Genomic DNA, 19,128 nt, shown 5'->3' on the forward strand with positions numbered 1-19,128 from the left:
CGACGTACATGACGTAATCACGCACGCACTGCGTGGAAAAAGAGACTCTCCCAAAGCGATGTGGGCACTTTTTGCGTAGAAGAGTGAGAGTGGCAGGATATCCTAGTAGGAGGGTCCTCCTGACGAGCTGCTAGAACAGCATTTCTAGCGGTAGTTGATGTCAAATATTATTCAACTACAAGTGAAAGTTGTTTCAATAATAATTAGTGTGGTTGCCCAACAGGGCAACCAGACTATAGTACTCTATACACTTTATTTCTTTATAGATTAACTTTATTTCGAACCGCATCTCCTCCCACAGTTTTTATACCCTAATGTTGTGCCATATATCGAAATGACCGTCTTGAACGGGAATCGTGCGCTTGTATTTTGCTAAGAGATTGGTTGAATAGTTTAATTGATATTAATTTATTAGTGCCATTAAATGTCCCCATCCACTTTAATGGAAAAGTGAAAAAACTCAAATTCAAGTATTTTTTTCTCAGAAACCTTAACAGCTACAGTTATCAGATTTGGAGGGATAATTCATAATTAAGTCCCAAATTATTTAACAAAATATCACACCATTCAGCCTCATGGTGGCGCTATAACAGCCCCTTTTACGTTTTGGCCCGTAACTCTTGAACCGTAGGTCCTAAAATCAAAATTTCTTTTCACCTGGATTCCTTGGGTCACGACGCATCTCCCCATATAGGCCACGCCCATTTGCGTCAGGATAGATTTTTTGATATTGATTTATTAGTGCATTAAATTTCCCCATCCACTTTAATGGGAATTGCAAAAACTCCCATTCAAGTATTTTTTTCTCGGAAACCGTAAGGGCTACAGTTACAAAACTTGGAGGGGAGGTTAATAGTTTTTTGAAAAATTATTAAGAAAATAATCACACCAGTCGGCCACATGGTGGCGCTATAACAGCCCCCTTTACCTTTTGGCCTATAACTCTTGAACCGTAGGTCGTAAAATCTAAATTTCTTTTTCCCTGGATTCCTTGGGTCACGACGCATCTTCCCATATAGGCCACGCCCATTTGCGTCAGGATAGATTGTCCGCCATTTTGAATTTTCTTCAAAACACACTTTTTGCTCCTTTTCCTACAATTTTTTTCCAAATCTCACACAAATCGGTACACGTGATCTATGGACCCCTGCGATAAACCTGTCCAGACGACATTATGATAGTCCGACCGGCGTCGGCGCAACCACACTTTGCAATTTCCCCGGAATTGCGACGCGTCTAGTTAGTGTGGTTGCCCAACAGGGCAACCAGACTATAGTACTCTATAGCTTTCTTTCCATCTTTATAGATTAACTTTTTTCAAACCGCATCTCCTCCCACAGTTTTTATACCCTAATGTTGTGCCATATATCAAAATTACCGTCTTGAACGGGAATCGTGCGCGTGTATAGGGCTAAGAGATTGGTTGAATAGTTTAATTGATATTAATTTATTTGTGCCATTAAATGTCCCCATCCGCTTTAATGTAAAAGTGAAAAAACTCAAATTCAAGTATTTTTTTCTCAGAAACCGTAAGAGCTAGAGTTATCAAATTTGGAGGGATAATTCATAATATTGTCCGAAATTATTGAAAAAAATATCACACCATTCGGCCTCATGGTGGCGCTATAACAGCCCCCTTTACGTTTTGGCCTGTAACTCTTGAACCGTAGGTCGTAAAATCAAAATTTCTTTTTCCCTGGATTCCTTGGGTCACGACGCATCTTCCCATATAGGCCACGCCCATTTGCGTCAGGATAGATTTTCCGCCATTTTGCATTTTCTTCAAAACACACTTTTTGCTCCTTTTCCTTCAATTTTTTTCCAAATCTCACACAAATCGGTACACGTGATCTATGGACCCATGCGATAAACCTATCCAAGCGGAATTTTGATAGTCCGTACCGTCCGTCCGTAAATGGCTTCCAAAGTTAGCGGGAGGGGCCCGTTTGACCAAAAATGCCATAAATCACGAACGAAACGTCCGGTCAATCCCAAATTTGAATCACATGTCGAGGGTGGTATACTAAACCAATCCCCAAAAGCATTTCCACTTTGATCCATAGGGGGCGCCACGAATGCTCAAAATGTAACCGTTTGATGCAAAAACATGATTTTTGGGGGATCGATCCTCTCAAAATGAAACGCAGGCGATCTCAGGAGTGACGTGACGATGTAATTGGCGCAGTCTCCGACGGTATTCCTCCCGGCGTATTACTGGAGTCCCGACCGCGTCGGCGCAACCACACTCTGCAATTTCCCCGGAATTGCGACGCGTCTAGTTGGACTTGAGTTAAAGCACTGGAGTACTTGAGGTACATGCTTTAAAAAAATGCTAAAGTATTGAAAAGTACAAATTAGGAATCGCTAAGTGCATTTTGGTTTAATGACAATTATCAAAGATTTTCCAGAACATTTCAACAAATATCAATAACAGTGAAAATGAATATAGCAGATCTACAAGCTCACAACGCATTGTAATGTGATGCATTGTGAGCTTGTAGATCTGCTATTTTCACCATAGGATATTTGAAATAGCACTTAAAAGGTTAATTCATAATGTACTTTTCCCCTTCCTAGAAATGTAGTGGAGTGAAAAGCAGCCTATTATGTCTTTGAAATGTAGTGGAGTGAAAGTCATAATCCCAAAATAGGCAGTAAAGGTACAGATTTCTAAAACCTACTGTACCCTAACCTTAAAACCATTAATCGTACCTAAATCCTAACCCTCCCTGACAGAACCCAGTAGTGGGATATCCTACCATAAATTATATTGCTGCGTTAATTTGTATCATAATACATAATTTGATGTTTGATGTGTTGTTTAACACCAGGTTGCCAATTTTTTTCCCATCACATTAGGCTTTTGAGTTCAAATTCTGACATCACAGTGCATGCACTAGCTGAGTTTTAAAATGTAATTCTTTAACTTGAAAGCTGTCTGAAATCATTTAAAAATCAATTGCACATGCAAAGACAGCCACGCTGTTTGAAATCAAGACACCTGACTTTAAGTGAGCCACACGTTTCGTTTTCCTTTGAGGATGGATCTGTGGAATCATGTCAAACCGCTTTTAATGACAAATATGGCAGCAGGCATTTACTTTCAATAACTATGTAAAATCATTTTCAAAGAGCATTCCAACGACAAGAAACTTGGAAAAACGTTTTATTTGAACTCATCTGAACATCAGATAGCTTTACTCGTTAACTGTTGGTCATCAAGAACCATTGTACATTTGATACTGGTGTGTTTAGAAATCCAAAAACAAGCAACTATATTTTATTTTCTGTACTGTCCAAGGGGGCTATATTACAAACACGTAGATTGTGAGAATGACAGTAAAGATTGAATCTGAGGTGTCAAGGGTATCAGTCTTTATTTGAACACAAGAACAGTAAAAAGAGGCTGTAAACACAAATATCAAACAGGGCCTCCAACACACTTCTCTTGATGGCAGAGCATTTGAGGTTTCCAAACTGCAATTTGGGAAATTTATATTCCCCCCAAAAGGTCCACCTCTGAAAACTGGCAGGGGAGGTGTTCACTCACTGTACACCTTGGTTTTGTTAAAGTGAAAGTGATAGCAAAACGTGACCGTGACTGTGCTTCTTAAAGCCTCATTTATACATTGCCATAAAACAGTGTTGTGCACCAAACATAGCAGATCTACAAGCTCGCAATGTTGCAAGCTTGTAGATCTATTTTCAGCACAACACAGTTGTACAACAGAGCATAAATTTGGCATACATCACGATTCTCCAAGGAGAGAAATAAAAGGGTCTGCAATGTATGGCACTTGTCTGAGCAGCAGACAGTTAAGCAAATAGACTGACAGTGAAACAATATCTTAGACAATATCTGAATGATCAGAGAACGGCATGTGGTTTTCTAAAAGCATTTCGAGATGGAATCGATGGTCACAGGCTTACAATGACCCAGGTATACTAAAAAAAAGCTCATCTGAAGCTATTTTCTTTAAACCAATTTAATGCCTTTTTTCAACTAGGGAGACAGGTGCTTCAGTTAATTCCATCAGGAACAGCTCAACTGAATTTCAAATGTTTTGATCAAGATGTTCTGAAATCAGTTCACACACCAATGATTGGTAGTTAGAAATATTTCTTACTGCTTACATGACCTTCCTTCAGTAAACAGGCACATTTCCTCCCCTTTACCATACTGTATATTTTTGGTTTCCATTTAAGGTCAAAGTCACCTCCTAAGATCCGAACATGGACAACTCAAAACGCATCTCCAAAGTCAAAACACCACAGAGAAATAACCATTCAGTTCCTAGACGAGACCACCCCAATGAGTCGTTTTTTGTTTTGTTTTTTGTAAGAGCCAAGACAAAAATCGTTAAAATACAAAATATTTATTTTGAAAATGAGTTTATAAATGAAAAAACAAAAATCAAACCATACAAATTGTTTGGTTACTAGCATACCACACTAGTGCTAGAAACTAACCTTGGATAATTGCTCACTTGGGGATAAGACATAGGCTCAGAGGCAATGAGTTCCACTTACGTGCCCCTAAATTATATTGCACCCAAATACTGAGGCAAACCGAAGGGCAAACAAAGCAGAGATGGGGCACTAGTGGTGTGACATGCCATCCAATCTGCTCTATGTACTTACATGAGATAGGGGGGCCGGGGGCAAAAAAAAAAGGGCAATCAAATGTTTTTGTTAAATGTACAAACGGAAACGCAAACCAAATAAAGTGAATTTGACAGCTGTTTGAAATACAATGAGGACTGACGGTTGGCATCGATATGGTGAACATTTACATTGAGAGCTAGAGGGAGCTCTTTGACCAACAATTGCATTTCCAGAGTATCCCAAGGAGTAATGTTATCCCACCTGACAAAAGAAAAAACAAAACAAAAATCGAACTTAACCATGTGCTTCAGAAAGATATGAACCGGAGGTCGAGTTAGCGAGCCTCGTGCCTGCATGTATGGCAGAGTGTGGGGCTCCAGAGGTTAACGGTGAACCTTTGAGGTTGCAGTGAAGTCAGCTTTAAGGCTTTGTAAGCCTGGCATGTATTCTAGAGGCAATAGAAACATATGTATACTTTCACTTGTTTTTTTGTTGTTTTTTTATTAAGGTTGTACAATATTCCCTGATGGCCTGCTCTGGCCGCTGAGTGTTATACAGAATCCTGATGGATATCAAAAAAGAAAAGTGAGGGGAAATAAGAGCATGAAGAGGATGAAGCTGTCCATTGACGGAGAGAGAAGGGGGGGGGGGGGTTCATGGGGGAAATGGGTATCCGGTTTGTTGCAGTTTGTGGGACTTTTTACTTGTGGTTCTCTCTTGTCCCCTTCTTAAAATGTTACACACGTTGGTCTCACACACACACATTTCCTCCACGGCACTGCTGTGCTCACCATTTGTTCTGAGGACAGAAAAACAAAAGGCATGTTGAGGGAATAAGGCAGATTTGAGCATGGGGATGTATGGCAGATTGTTTTGGTTAAGTCACACGGTTTAATGAAGAGCACAATACTTTGATGAACAGGTAACGAAACCTTTCAAGTGAGGTCTCAGATTTCCCCTTGTTTAAAAGTAATTGTCAATAGTGTGGTTGATTAAATGTGTCTCAAGATAGTGACATGGAGGTCTAAATGATGAAGCAATATGGGTTGATGTAAAAGAGGCCACAGATATAGGATAGCACACCGATCCATTAAGACTATACCAAAGGCTTTCGCATCTATGGTGGGGTGGGCAACCGGGCAAAGATATATCAAAAACATGCAGGATCATGAGCCACGATCTTATTGTGATTCTTTTTTCATATTAGCTTTTTAGACCGTTTGCAAGTTCCCTGACAGTACAATCATAAACATGTCCTAAAAATACTATATCCAGTACAAGCCACGGTAACAATACCTAAAATAAAATAACAGGCTCCAGGGGGTCCCCAGCTTAATGATTGAGTGTTAGGAAACAAATAGGCCCTTAAATACAATGGGTGCAAAACTTCCGTTTGGCCCATTATCAAACAGGGGGTCACTGAAATTAAAAGGGCTGAGAATCACTGCTCTAAATTCCTTCATTATACTTCTTTGTTTTAGTTGTGTAGCAGCTGGCTGCGTACTTGCAGATGATGCACTCACTGGGAACCCCTTTGTGATTTGTGAAGTCTTTGCAAATAATGTTCCAATTAATACTCCATCTAAATCCATCAAAGGAGGCGCGCACAGCAAGTAGCTGATTCATTGGCTATTTCCGGTGCACGACACCGTCATATGACGACATACTGTATACCAGAATTAACTTGTTTTGGAAAATCTAAACCAGTTTCATATTATAGATGTCAAATTTGTTTAGGGACCAACTGGTGCGTTGTCCGTGTTGTCATCCATTGCTGCTAAACTGGCAGTGCCAAATAAAAAAGGCAGGGAAATTTGGATGTTTGTGTGAGCAAAAAGAACAGATCTACAAGTTGGCAACGTGTTGCATCACCACACATGATTGGCTTGTAGACCTGTTTTTAGCGAGCAACACGTTAAAGTAAATAAATTAAGGCATAGAACTGCAACTAATAGAATGTGCAATGCTGCACGAATCACAATAGTATTAATCTCTCTGTAGAGACAGATCATGGCCATGATCCAATAGTCATTTCGCACACCCCTAATCTATGGTCTACTCTAATGCAAGCGTCGCAAGCTTCTCAAAATCCCTCAACAATTTAAAAAAAAATAAACAGCCAAATTCGTCAAACAGGCTGTAATTTGAGAAGTCTTGTATGCAATATTCACATGAATACATAATCTGTTTGGGTGAACGTGCTTTGTGTGATAGTCATACCTATGTTAGTTTCTTGGCTTTGTTGTAGAGCGAATCCACCACTTTGCTCATGTTCTGAATTGTCTCCAGAGCTGCTTCGTAAGTCTTGTCCACAGGTGGCTCTTCAAATATGATCAAGACACCCTCGCCTTGGTCCAGGATCCCTATCAAAGTGTAATTTGAGATTGGTTGAGGTAAATATATGGCTGGAGTGCAAATTTGAAATATATACAATCCAGGAACTCTATTAGGGAGCAGACAATTACACTAACCATGGAACTTCTTATCCAGGATCATCTGTGACAATTTCCTTTCCACGTCCCCCTACAATCCAAACAAACCACCTGATTACATGAGTCACTGATCGTATACTACAGCAGTACTGATTTGTATAGCAGAACTGATTTGTATAATCAAATACCAAACACACAACAGATGAGATGAATGTTGTACCTTTGACAGTTTGATGATAATTGATATGTGTTCAATCTGAAAGAGAAAGAGTGGGGAAATTAGACACTGCACATTGCATGGCTTTTCAGAATATGACCTCTGCTGGTTCAGCATATAAAACTGCATACACTGATCCCTCTGGTAAAGGCTGTCAACTTCTAAAGTGATTTGAGGTTCTATGTCTCACTCAAGGACACTTGAACAATGGGCTTTGTGTTATGGAGATCAAACTTGTGACCTTTTGGTCACAGACAGTTTCTTGGTGGTTCACACAATCATCCTGACTGGTAGAAAGGGAAGCCACTGAAGAGAATGTGCTTTATCAAGTTCAACTTTATTTAAAAGATTTCTGTTTCTCTATTCTTGAAACGGCAACGTGAATAAAGAAAACCGGAAAACAGGTGAGATGTCAATATGGGAATCCAAATATATACATTAGGTGCATGGTAAAAAAAAGAAAACTATGACAAGAATTAAGAACTTGATATGTTTTAAATCCGGTCTGAGAACCCGCTTTGAAAAACAGAACAAGCGTGTCACGCTTGTACGAGTTACTATTATGATATACACTCTTTTTAATGACTATTATTTATATTAGTTATTTTTCAATTTCAATGAATTACTCTTAAACGGATAGTGAATTTATTTCAGTGTAGACGGTTAATTGTTTAATTGTCCCATCCCTAATATGCATGGCGTGGTTCTAAGTTATGATGTTAGCACCGAGAGGCAGCTCCTTACCTGGACTCTGGAGAAGGGTTCAATGACCCTGATAAGATTCTGTTCCAGCAGGTTGTCGTACAGCGTGGCGAGGTGTGTGTTGATGATGGGGTCATCCTTCAACTCTGCTCTATACTCTGTTAGGGCCTGGGAGACACAAACACGCACATGTTAATTGTATAATACACAGACACAATTTGGTTTGAAACAGCATATGGAACAGAAAAAGACATTTCAAATTCTATGCCATGTTAGAAATGACTGGAACAACTATTTGTGATCGCTGTGGTTTGAACCCATGAACCCAAACTTCCCAATGGAAATAAAGGATGGCAGCACAAAAAGGTCACATCAGACTATACTTAACATATGCCCCATCAGAGAAGAGGGAAAATGCAAGCATGTGGGCTAAATGGAGCATGCAAAGCCATTAACTTGGACACATTTAACTGAAAAAGACGCGCTTACCTTTTCAAAGTCTGCTAATGATCTGTTCTTGCAGGCTTGGGCGACACTTTTCAGTGCATCTGTCTGGAGAGGAAGACAGAGGAGCATGGTATGATGACAGCTAAAGTGACCGTGTTATTGACAAATACTATTAGGGGCAAATAAAGAATGGACATTTGCCTTGGGACAGTTAGACCTAAACAAACTCAAACATTTGAATGACTTCTACTTTGTTATAGAAGTTAGACTTCATATAGATCAGAGTTCTAACAAGTCCATACCTGTCGGCCAGCGTGCCGCAGAGCTAGTTTACCACTGATCAGGGATTGTACTTCCTCTGGTCTGTAACACAACACAAGCAAAGTCAGAGAAAGGACTCCTCTACACAAAACTAAAAGTTATGTTATAAGAGCCAACATTTGTGCCCCAAATATGTAGGTCACTTAAGCAACAGTCTGATCTGAGTTGATCCACTTAACTCCGGACACCACTTACAAGTTGAGCACGATCTTGCAGAGCAACATGTATTTGAGCGATGTGATGGCCTTGGGATGGTCAACGGAGTCATAGCCCTCGAAAGCTTCAAAGAAGTAGGAATAGGCCGTCTTCCAGTCCTTCTCTTCCGCTGCGTGGCAGATCCCTGCAACAGCAGGAGCGCAGAAGACATTTGGGGATACTGAGGTGCAGCAGAGAATCCAAATTTCTGGAGGGTTTGTATGTCACCTCCAGAAGTATTAACAGTACAGGGTTTCCTGCAAGAAAAGACTTAGCCTAGGGGGGGTGGAAATGTGTGCGTGCACACACACACTGGGACTAAACGATATGGACAAAACCTCAACATTTACGCCAAATATCTCAATAGCCATTCAATTTGACTATGGGTTCACACTCGTTATTTATTGAAGTGCAGCAACAATGAAAACTCTGCATCACCGACCAGAAGTCACTTACTTTTCTATAACTTGACCACTGACCAGAAGTCCAAGGTTTAATGTCGTCTGACTTGACAAACATGCTAAGCTTTGCTGATCACTGATCGTTCAATAAACAAACGTCAGTACTGGTACTGCTGTTTTGAATATGACATAAGGAACCAATGTAAACAGTTAAGCTTCTCATACAGAAGGCTTTATAAGCTTCTTGCTGCATGATTCTGGTATTTTCTCATCTTGTTTAGTAAATCATTTGAAATGAGAGGCGAGTGAGCAGGTAGAGAGCTGCTAGCTTGGCATTGCCAGACTGATCACGTGGCATCACTCACGTTCTCCACCAAATCGTGGGTGACGTGTGAGTGATCCGACTTGATCAGTCAGTCAGGTAATGTCAGGCTAGGGAGCCGCAGGACAGACTACAAGTTCTGTGAAACAATCGCGGATGTAATGCATTCGTGCTCATCTCATGCCCACCCGTAAAGTTGAATAGTCTTGGAAGTCTTTTCTACGTGACGCACTCGAAACGTGAAGGAATGATCTCTAGCAGGCTGCCTTCACCTGTAGCTTACATGCAGGTCAGCATCTATCTTCTACGGTGTCTCATTTCATTTTGCGACATGGTTAATATCTTGCATGTTCATAATGAATCCCTGTAGTATATACAACAAAGATATGATCATGAGTCGTCACTTTTTGATAGGTGACCGATGACCGTGTGTTACTTCCCTTAGTAATTGCAGTGCAATTATGTTGAATAAGTGGCCTTATATGACACGCATCATTGACACTTTCTAACTGCCAGGGTCTTAAAGCTACAGTACATGTTATAACAGTCCAGAGAACTTGGGACAGGAGTGACAATATTGTTTGGAAATCAGGCAAAATATCTTTATCAGCTGTGCTATCAGCCGTAATGTATTTAGATAAACACGTACTTGTGAATAAGTTGTAAAGGGGAGATAGTTGCCCACAGTGTGAACAAATGATCACTTACTAAAGATTTGAGCCAGCTAATTCATTCTATGTACTTTGTCTACAGATTATGCCTCAAAACGTTATCCACCCAGTGTCACACAATTGTTAAGCAATTCCAATTGCCCATCTGTGTAATTAAATAAATTGTTCACTAATGGTGATCAACTTGCATTACATAGTGACAATGCAAAGCTGTGCGAAAATCACACAATTACAGTCTTTTTAGGCCTGTATCATTTACTTATGATGTAAATGGAATACACCGCAGGTAAACACAATACACTATCGAATCAACGGTGCCTCCTACATGACCTAGGTGGTGTGGAGCGTCTCACCTGACTGCATGTCCAGTGCGGCCTGGAGCTTGGGGGGACAGTAGATTGCGTTGGCGGTGGTTCTGGCGGAGGTCAGGGCTGCGCGAGCCTTGGGCAGGTTACTGAGGGCGTGGTACGTCTTGCTCTCTAGCAACTGCACCTCTACCAGCAGAGCTTTGTCATCCATCTTCTTCAGCTCCTGCAGGAGCTGTGACTCTGGAGGTACAGTAGGAGGTGGTAGTGGTGGGAGGAGGAGAGTTTTCAAAGACCAAAACCAATTTCATTGGCAATAACATGAAAACTCTCGGTTACGGCTTAGCCTATGGCATGAATGTTTTAAGTATAGTGCAGTGGCACACAGATGCTGTAGTGGCGTTGAAAACTGACTCCCTATCCACAGAGTTGGAGATGTCACTCACCGAGTGCCAAGGCCTCCTGGTATCTTTTGGTGTCAAAATAGAGTGAGATCAGTCGAGCCTTAGGGGAGAGAAGAGGAATGTGTGTTAGACATACCGAGAGCTGCGGCGCAATTGAGATTAAGCCAACCAGACAGACGGGCATGTGTCAATGGATTATCTAACAATATATTGACAGGACCACCGCTGTGCCAGGCAAGTGGGCTGAGAGATGATAGGCGAGATAGAGGCAAACTCACTTCAACAAAATAATTATTTTTAATGTGAAATGTAATTAATAAATGCTCAAATTAACAACTCTTACCTACAAACTCATGTCATTTAGCACCTTTACTACCAATGCTCTATAATGTATTGATTCTACTAGTACCACGTTTTTTTAATGTGACATGTACGTATAATACGTACATGTCACACGAAAAAAATAATTGTGAGTGAAATCAAGTCTGTTGTGCAAAAGGAGGCTAGAACCTTTGTCAGCAGACATATGCTGGGCAATTCTGACAAAGCTCAGCCACTCCCCAAAAAGAGGTCTGTGCTCTCAGAAAGGACAATGTTGAAAACAGTTCTATAGGTCACTTCTAATAAACTGAAAGAAGGTAAAAGAGCACTGCTTTATGCTCTTAATAAGGTGTAAAACATACAAAGACTAACGTTTCGACAACACGTATTCTTTCCAGTAAAAAGAAACCTTTGACTGCAGAAGACAGTTTGTCAAAACATTAATATTTGTATGTTTGTTTGCACTTTTTGGGGGGTTCAGTCATTCAGAAGTAGCCCATAGAACTTTTGATGGACCCTCAGGTGGCACAGGGTTTAAGTACCTGCCCACCACCTAGGGGTTTGAATCCACCGTGGTGCATCCGGTTTGGCTGAGCATCTATAGGAACACAATTGGCCGTGTTCGGGGGAGAGCCAGGTCAGGAGGGTGGCTCTTACTATTGTGGGCTGTAGCGGTGCCTGTCAGTGGGGGGGTGCTGAACGAGAGGAGTAGGTCATAGAGTCCACATCCTCCGGGTGGAGGCTCCTCACTGGCAGGTGAGCCAGTAGGGTACAACAGCAGTGGCAACCCAGAAATGTGTGGGTAAGAATTAAGTGGCAGAATAACTAACGTTAACTCTAACATTATGCCAGATTAAAAAAATCCCAAACCAAGGAAGATCTGTTCTTGACTTGCAGAAGATAACAATATGGGGTGACAAATCACCAAAAAAAGAGCTGATATTTCCAGACGATTTGTATTAAACTGTTTACACACAGACTTGCAGTGACACCCGGTGATTTAACAATTGCTGCAGTAATCTTTCCTGGGAAAAGTCGCATTTTCTATAAATAATAACCTCCATCCCTTTACTATACGTTTTACATGTTGGTTGGTGTTATACAACAGTCTCACATTGTCGTAGCACCAGCCACACTCCACACTGCACTGTTTCTGACATGCCGTGGGTTGGCTTAAAGAAAGCTGTTCCAGACTCGTTCACAGTGAATGACTAAACCAAAATGGCAAGTTGTTGAACTTGAAATTTCAAATGAGACGTCTCTAAGACAGCCAATATTGTACAGTACACTGTGTGGTTACAATTACATCCAGGTTTTGCAACAAAAGCCTCCTTCATAAAATTAAAAAAAAATGTGTTTTGCAGTGTCCTTGCCTCTAGAGCCTGTCTAAGGAAGGTCCTCTTCTCGTTCTTGGCCCACTCGATGCACTCGAGACACAGCTCGACTTCTTGCCCCGTTGCTGCGTCCATATCCAGAAAGAGGTCTAGCAGAATACGGACCAGTCTGGCTGCCTTTGCCTTGCTGATGGAGATGAGGAATGGCCTGACATACTTGAGCAGACCACCCAGCTCTGGAGGACAATGCAACAGAAAATGATGAACAAGAATAAATCACATTAGGTTAAATATATGTACTTCAAATTGATGTTTAACTTTAGTTCAACATCAATCGCGTGCTCCCTGAGTGAGTAATCATGGAGGATCTTGTGTTGTTTTTTTTAAATCCTTGATTCATACTTAATTTGGGGAAAATTAAAGCCTGGTTCTTTTATACATGATATATTACCCTTTAAATTAATAGAAGATCTAGCCGGTAGCTTATGTCAGGAATTCAAATTATATACCAGAAAATGTAGACAGGGGATGGAGAACATTGTAAAGATTTTGTGTATATATATATATATATATATATATATAAAACAAATGGATAAGATCAAATTTAATTTAATCAAGTGACATTTCAAGCAACACAGGCTCTTCTAGACTTGTGTGCTGACTGTGCTCAAAACATCACCGTCTTAAATAAAATCCTCTTCAGAAGCAATCTGTTGTGGATCTTCTACAGGTAGTTTTACAACTTAACATTCTACCAAAGTTCAACATAAGTTTCATGCATACAATATATAAACATTGCAAATGAAGATGTGAATGAAGTAAATCCGGTAAATGAAACACTGTATTGCTTACCTGCAGCCTGCCCTGTCTTGGCCAAGAGTGTCCCAAGCTCCAGGATGCTCTGTTCTTTAACCCTGACAGCTTCCTCGTCATTTTCTTGAACATCTCTCCTCACTGTTGAGAGAAATGGCACAAGTAACTAAGTAGGTCTGGCAAGAGTGTGGTCAGGTCATAGTTCTCTGGTTCTAGTCTTCATACCAATGAACGGCTAACATTACTTGTGTACTTTCTCAATGACTTGGAGAGGAGTGGGAGAGTGTGAGTGTGAATCATGTTTAGCTAGTCAGCTAGGGGGCTAGTGTGACAGGGCAATTTAAGGACAGCAACACAGTGGAATGCTGTGGTTATAGCAGCCTGCAATAACAATGTCATGATGTTTGACCACAAAAAAAGCACACATTCGATGCGTTGACCCTCTCCTCTACACCCACCTTTAAACGAGCTACACCTCCTGTCACTTTGCTTACAGAGGAGGTTATTATTATATTGTGCTGGGATTTTAGTCATTAGTCAAGAGCTTTCTGAGAGCCATGTCAGCTACAGTAGCGTCATGCTACCATGCAACACACAAACACACGGCTCACGTCAGGTGGTTTCAGTGATATGTCGATAATTGCCGTTAATAACACGGCGTAACGAGAACCGACGTGTTAGTTTAGGACTGAGCGCTGTTAGCATTACGAACAGGCGTGTCATTGTCAGGCCTTGTGTTAGCATCCATGCTAACCAGTGTTGCCATGATCGCTTATTATAAGCCACTATGGGCTTGTTTTTCTGTTAAGTTGCTTGTAAATATTGGTAGTTTATGGCTTGCGTTTTTTTTGCTTATTTCTTAAGTGTAGTTGCTTATTGGGGCTCGTTTACTGATGTTGTTTAAATCAGTGGTTTTCAAGTTTTCAATAATTTTCTAGTCAAGGGCACTCATTTGAAAGTATGTTATGCCAGGGACACCCCATACAAGATGTGTGTTGTTAAAACGTTTCAAAAACATTTTCAAATTTTCTTCAAGTGTTTTCTTTTTTAAATAGCAGATCTACAAGCCCTGTTGTAAGCTTGTAGATTGGCTATTTTCAAATAGCCAATGTATACATGTTCAAAGTGCCATTGTCGCTTCTTTTGGGCTTGTTTTCATAGACCTGGTTGCTTGTTTCTCTCGCAAAACCTGGCAACACTGATGCTAACTTAGCTACCCTGTTATATCCACCGTTCATGCAGTGAGTCAGCAACGACCCGGCTCTTACCGGGCTAACAGGCTAGCTGTCTGTTACACACTGGCTGTGGCACAAACACCCACATATAGAAAGATATATAGATATATACACGTGTATACAACCGTTCACCACCTACCTATTGAGTGGAGGATGTCGATAGAAGCGTTGCTATCCGTGCTAATGAGAGACTGGGCTCTCTGGAACTCAACCACTGCCGCAGCCGCCATCTTCCCTATTCAAATGCTGCCTGTGTGTGAGAAAACCTCCACGTTACGTAGTGCTGCGTCACCTCGCTGCGTCCGTCCCTCCGACACCAAGAGGATGCTGGGAAATGTAGTTAGCAGTGGTTGAAGAAGTACTCACATTTCTTTACTTATTAAAGTAAAAGTATCAATACCGCAATGTAGAAATACTCCGTTACAAGTAAAAGCCTGGTGTTCAGAATTGACTTTAGTAAAAACTCAAAAGTATTGGCTTCAAAATATACTTGAGATGTAGTGGAGTAGAAGTAAAAGTATAGAAAATTGGAAATACTCCACTAAAGTAAAAAAATACAAAAAAATGTGACTTAAGTACAGTAGGCCTACGTAAATGTACTCTCCACCACTGAATGTAGTTAGGCTCGTCGATCAAGGCTCATCCATTTAAATTACATTTACATTCATTCTCTGACAGCATCCACACACACTACAGCTGTTTGCCATTAAAGAAATGATGATCGGTCGATAATTGATTAATTGATAATCAGCTGCCAATAATTAAGTGCTCCAGCAATTTTAGGATGTTATGATTGCAAGTCGGAACCCCTTATTTATTAGGACATTACAATCTGGCTAATGGACCTATCAATATGTCCTACAGCAGGTTATGTTAGCTAATGATAAGCCTACTAATTTGCAAACAGACTTGCTAATGCTCAAGTAAATAGACCCCTTAACAGACGACGTCATACTGGCTGCGTGCAGCCAGTATGCGCGCAACGAAACCCATTATATCAGGTCTCGTTAGGACGCGTCTCACTAGCCAACACACACAAGAGGGGGTTGGGGTGTGCTGAAACCAGTGCACCCCGAAACAGGTTGGGAATTGATTGCGTGAAACAATCACCTGTGCGTCCAGGCTCAATGTTAGTAAACAAATAATTGGTCTATAAAGACGAACAAATGGTAATTATATAAGACCTCAGTTTCTATGTGTGGTCTGCTGTTGTTATTATGTTGTCGCAGGATACACATTTTCAATTGGAATGAGCCTTTTTGTTTCATTAACTCTATTGAATTCATATGTATTAGTTTGACGTGTGAATATATACTATGGCTGACTTTATTTTATTGCCATGACGGGAAAAACGGTCGTATCATATGCATGTCTATTATTGGCTCCAGATTGATTTTGTAATCTCTTATTATCATAACATGATATCACAACATAAGCTCGTCCGCCTGCTGCGCTATCATTGTTGTTTTTAAAAAATGGATGAGCTGAGTTCACTGGGTTTAGAATCGGTAACCGGAAGACTCGCCCCAAAACACGCTCGCCCCCACTTTTTTTGCGTAACACTTGCCCCCAGTGGTTTTAGTATTCTTGTGTTCTTGTATAGAAATAAGTTTAGGGTTAGGCATAGTTTTACTGAGGTTAAGTTTAGGAATACGGTTAGGTTTAGGCATAGTTTTACTGAGGTTACGTTTAGGAATACCAGGTGGCAACCGTTCCGAGGTCGCCGGATTAGACCCGGGTGACTGTGTTTTGGGGCGAGTGTTTTGGTATTAAAATCCTATGGCTGTGATTGGGCGCAGCAGCAGAAAAGCAGCACCACGGACAGAGCACAGAGCGGCGCCCATGCACCACTGCCTTTGCGTCAAGTGTCCTCTCTCTCCCAGTTCTACAGCAGTGGTTTTCAACCCTTTTTCATATCAAGGACAAGGTTCAATATTTATTTGAGCCACGGACCACCGTTTGATGAGATTTAGCCTCTCAGAACCTAAGACTTCGAATATTTTGTTATCGTTGGATAAGATTTTGTCCACAAATCCATGCTGTTATGTTGGGACTATAGGAGAGATGACACTACAGGCAAACGTTAATCAAAATAACAATTCTTCTACATTCTCTAATTGTGTAGACTTCTTGTAAATTAAGTAATGCAGATGTTTAACTATAATTTGTTAAACATCTGTTAAACATCTGCTAAAGAGTTAATGAGTTCGTAAAATTAAACCAAATGGACCCATAAAGGTCCATTTGGTTTCATCTTACACTCTCAAGAGTTAAAGATCTATAAGGATCCATTTGGTTTCATTTTACACTCTCAAGAGTTAAAGCTCTATAAGGGTCCATTTGGTTACCAACTCTCCATCATTTTGCTGGGGACCACCTGGAACCCCCTCAAGGACCACTGGTGGTCCCCGGACCACTGGTTGAGAACCACTGTTCTACAGCATCTCCACCAGTCTGTACCAAACACATCCGCATCCCCGGCTCAGCATCCATTCCACAGTTGCCTACCATCGCCTGTGCACCCAGCACACCAGGCGTGCACATCTCAAAATATCCGGCTTGATTTAAAACGCGTTTTCTTTCTCTTGGATTGGATTGTTTTGGGGTTTTTTCTTTTTTTTTTTTACTGTCTCATCCACATTTACCCATGAAGGATATGGTTTAAGGAGGCTTTCACCTTGATTTGCGCCTGATAAAGGACAGACAGGCTGGGATCCCAGACCTATAGAGAGCATTGCTGCAGTGCAATTATTTTCTCATCGAGTGGAAGATAAACATCAGGTAAGCAGCCTTGTCTATCTTAATTTCTGAACCATTCTTCCTGAAATTGTACTCCTATGTAGAAATGTGAGGCAAGCATAAGGGAAGATTCTATGTTTAATTGGAAGAAATTGCAATGTATACTTAAGATGTATAGGCTATGTTGACTTAAGATAGTCCAAAGCTTATAAGCATACTTAGGATAAAGCCACTAGTAAAAGACAGACAGAAAAAAGAAAGAGCCTTGAAGGATGTAATATATGTTTACTATTATGAGGCCACCGCCTATTATGGTCGGCACTCGGCAGCATCTTCACTGCGACGCAGAGACTCGCAGTTTCAGGACCACGGACAGCGTTCATGTAGTCCACACACACGGTTATCGCAGCACGCTGGCAAGGAACATATATGACCTTGTAAAAATCGCTAGCCTAGTATGTAAAGATACATTCCGATTACATTTGCTGAAGGTGTTTTGACTCATTTGCGAAATAATTTATTAGGCTTATTTAGGGTGATGGAATGAAGGACTGAGCTGTGCTCGGCTGGCTTACACAATCCTGCGCAAGTGCGCATAGCCGTCATATTCATTGTTTTTCGTTTAGCTGTCCATGACTACTGCGATAAGGACGAAAATAATATTTTCTAATAGTAATATTAGCTAGTAATAATGATTGGAATAATGAGACCCATGGCCTCGATAGGCTAAGTGGCATTTGCTGCATGTACATGCAGCAAATGCGACCTTCACTTACTGTATGGTGTGTTTACGTTTCAACTAGGCTTCCATTTTATTCAAGAGGGGTGTGCTCCCCTATCTTTGACTCTGACAGTTGGAGGACATTGATCATAAAATCCATAGCTCTCAACATGAGATATTAATTTATTGTGCTGAATTAACAAGATTTGTATTCACATCAACTAGGTTTTGTTGCCTATTAGGTTCTTGCACAATTCTAGATCACGTTTGTTTCTCCATCACATGCATGTTTTGATTCTCTTTGTACATAGGAATACAGATTGTAGCTCATGATTCACGGATTTACTTTCAAATTGTAAGTTTGGCTTAATACAACAGAAAATCGATATATGCTTCATTCAGTATACATTTAGTGACAGATATCCATGGCTTTTGACTTTATATTGCAAATAATAATAACATTGCATGCTGCAGATAAATATGTGGCTCTTGTAGAATGCAAACATTTATGAAAACATTATGCTACTCTTTACTCAATATATAGATAAACATTACATTATTGCATGTAATGTGAATAATGCAGGCACCATCATGAAAACAAATGGCCACAATTTCTAATAGTAAATTAAGCTAATCATAAGCCATGTTTCATTTGACTAACCAGTTATTCATCCTGTTTTTAACAGGCACTGCTGATCACACAGAAACGGCAAAATAGGGAACACAACAGATAGTTTCATCCAAGGTGCTCTACACCGCTTCACAGAGCCATTTACAGGAAGACACCCGCCCTGGTTGTAGATGTCTGAGAGTGACGACAGACTCTAGCACGGGTCTCCTAGCTCCCTGAAGCCTTGAGGCATTGAGACCCTCAGGATCTCCCCTGCCAGGCGCTTTCCTGACCTTGCACGGATAAACCGCTTGGACGCATCCAGTATTCACC

The 19,128-nt window shown here is 40.8% G+C and overlaps 1 protein-coding gene across 1 annotated transcript; it reads right to left on the minus strand.

Annotated features, from left to right (window-relative positions):
* Window positions 1-3,360: 3,360 nt before the first annotated feature.
* Window positions 3,361-14,975, minus strand: psmd11b (proteasome 26S subunit, non-ATPase 11b). Its single transcript, XM_084079197.1, has 13 exons — window positions 14,865-14,975; window positions 13,530-13,631; window positions 12,717-12,913; window positions 11,065-11,122; window positions 10,667-10,861; window positions 8,920-9,064; window positions 8,706-8,766; window positions 8,446-8,508; window positions 7,999-8,124; window positions 7,258-7,293; window positions 7,077-7,128; window positions 6,826-6,968; window positions 3,361-5,404 (listed from the first exon to the last, which is right to left on the minus strand). Exons 1-12 carry the CDS (start codon window positions 14,953-14,955, stop codon window positions 6,826-6,828), a joined length of 1,269 nt encoding a protein of 422 aa, XP_083935323.1. The 5' UTR covers window positions 14,956-14,975; the 3' UTR covers window positions 3,361-5,404.
* Window positions 14,976-19,128: the final 4,153 nt, after the last annotated feature.

This window comes from Gymnoscopelus microlampas (assembly GCF_963454915.1).
Source record: "Gymnoscopelus microlampas genome assembly, chromosome: 14".
NCBI classification, from domain to species: Eukaryota; Metazoa; Chordata; class Actinopteri; order Myctophiformes; family Myctophidae; genus Gymnoscopelus; species Gymnoscopelus microlampas.

Coding starts and splice junctions, on each gene's coding strand:
- psmd11b (XM_084079197.1), bottom strand. CDS start 14,955: ATGGCGGCTGCGGCAGTGGTTGAGTTCCAGAGAGCCCAGTCTCTCATT. Junction 12,914..13,529: donor CAAGACAGGGCAGGCTGCAG/GTAAGCAATACA, acceptor ATTGTCCTCCAG/AGCTGGGTGGTCTGCTCAAG. Junction 8,125..8,445: donor CATTAGCAGACTTTGAAAAG/GTAAGCGCGTCT, acceptor TGTGTCTCCCAG/GCCCTAACAGAGTATAGAGC.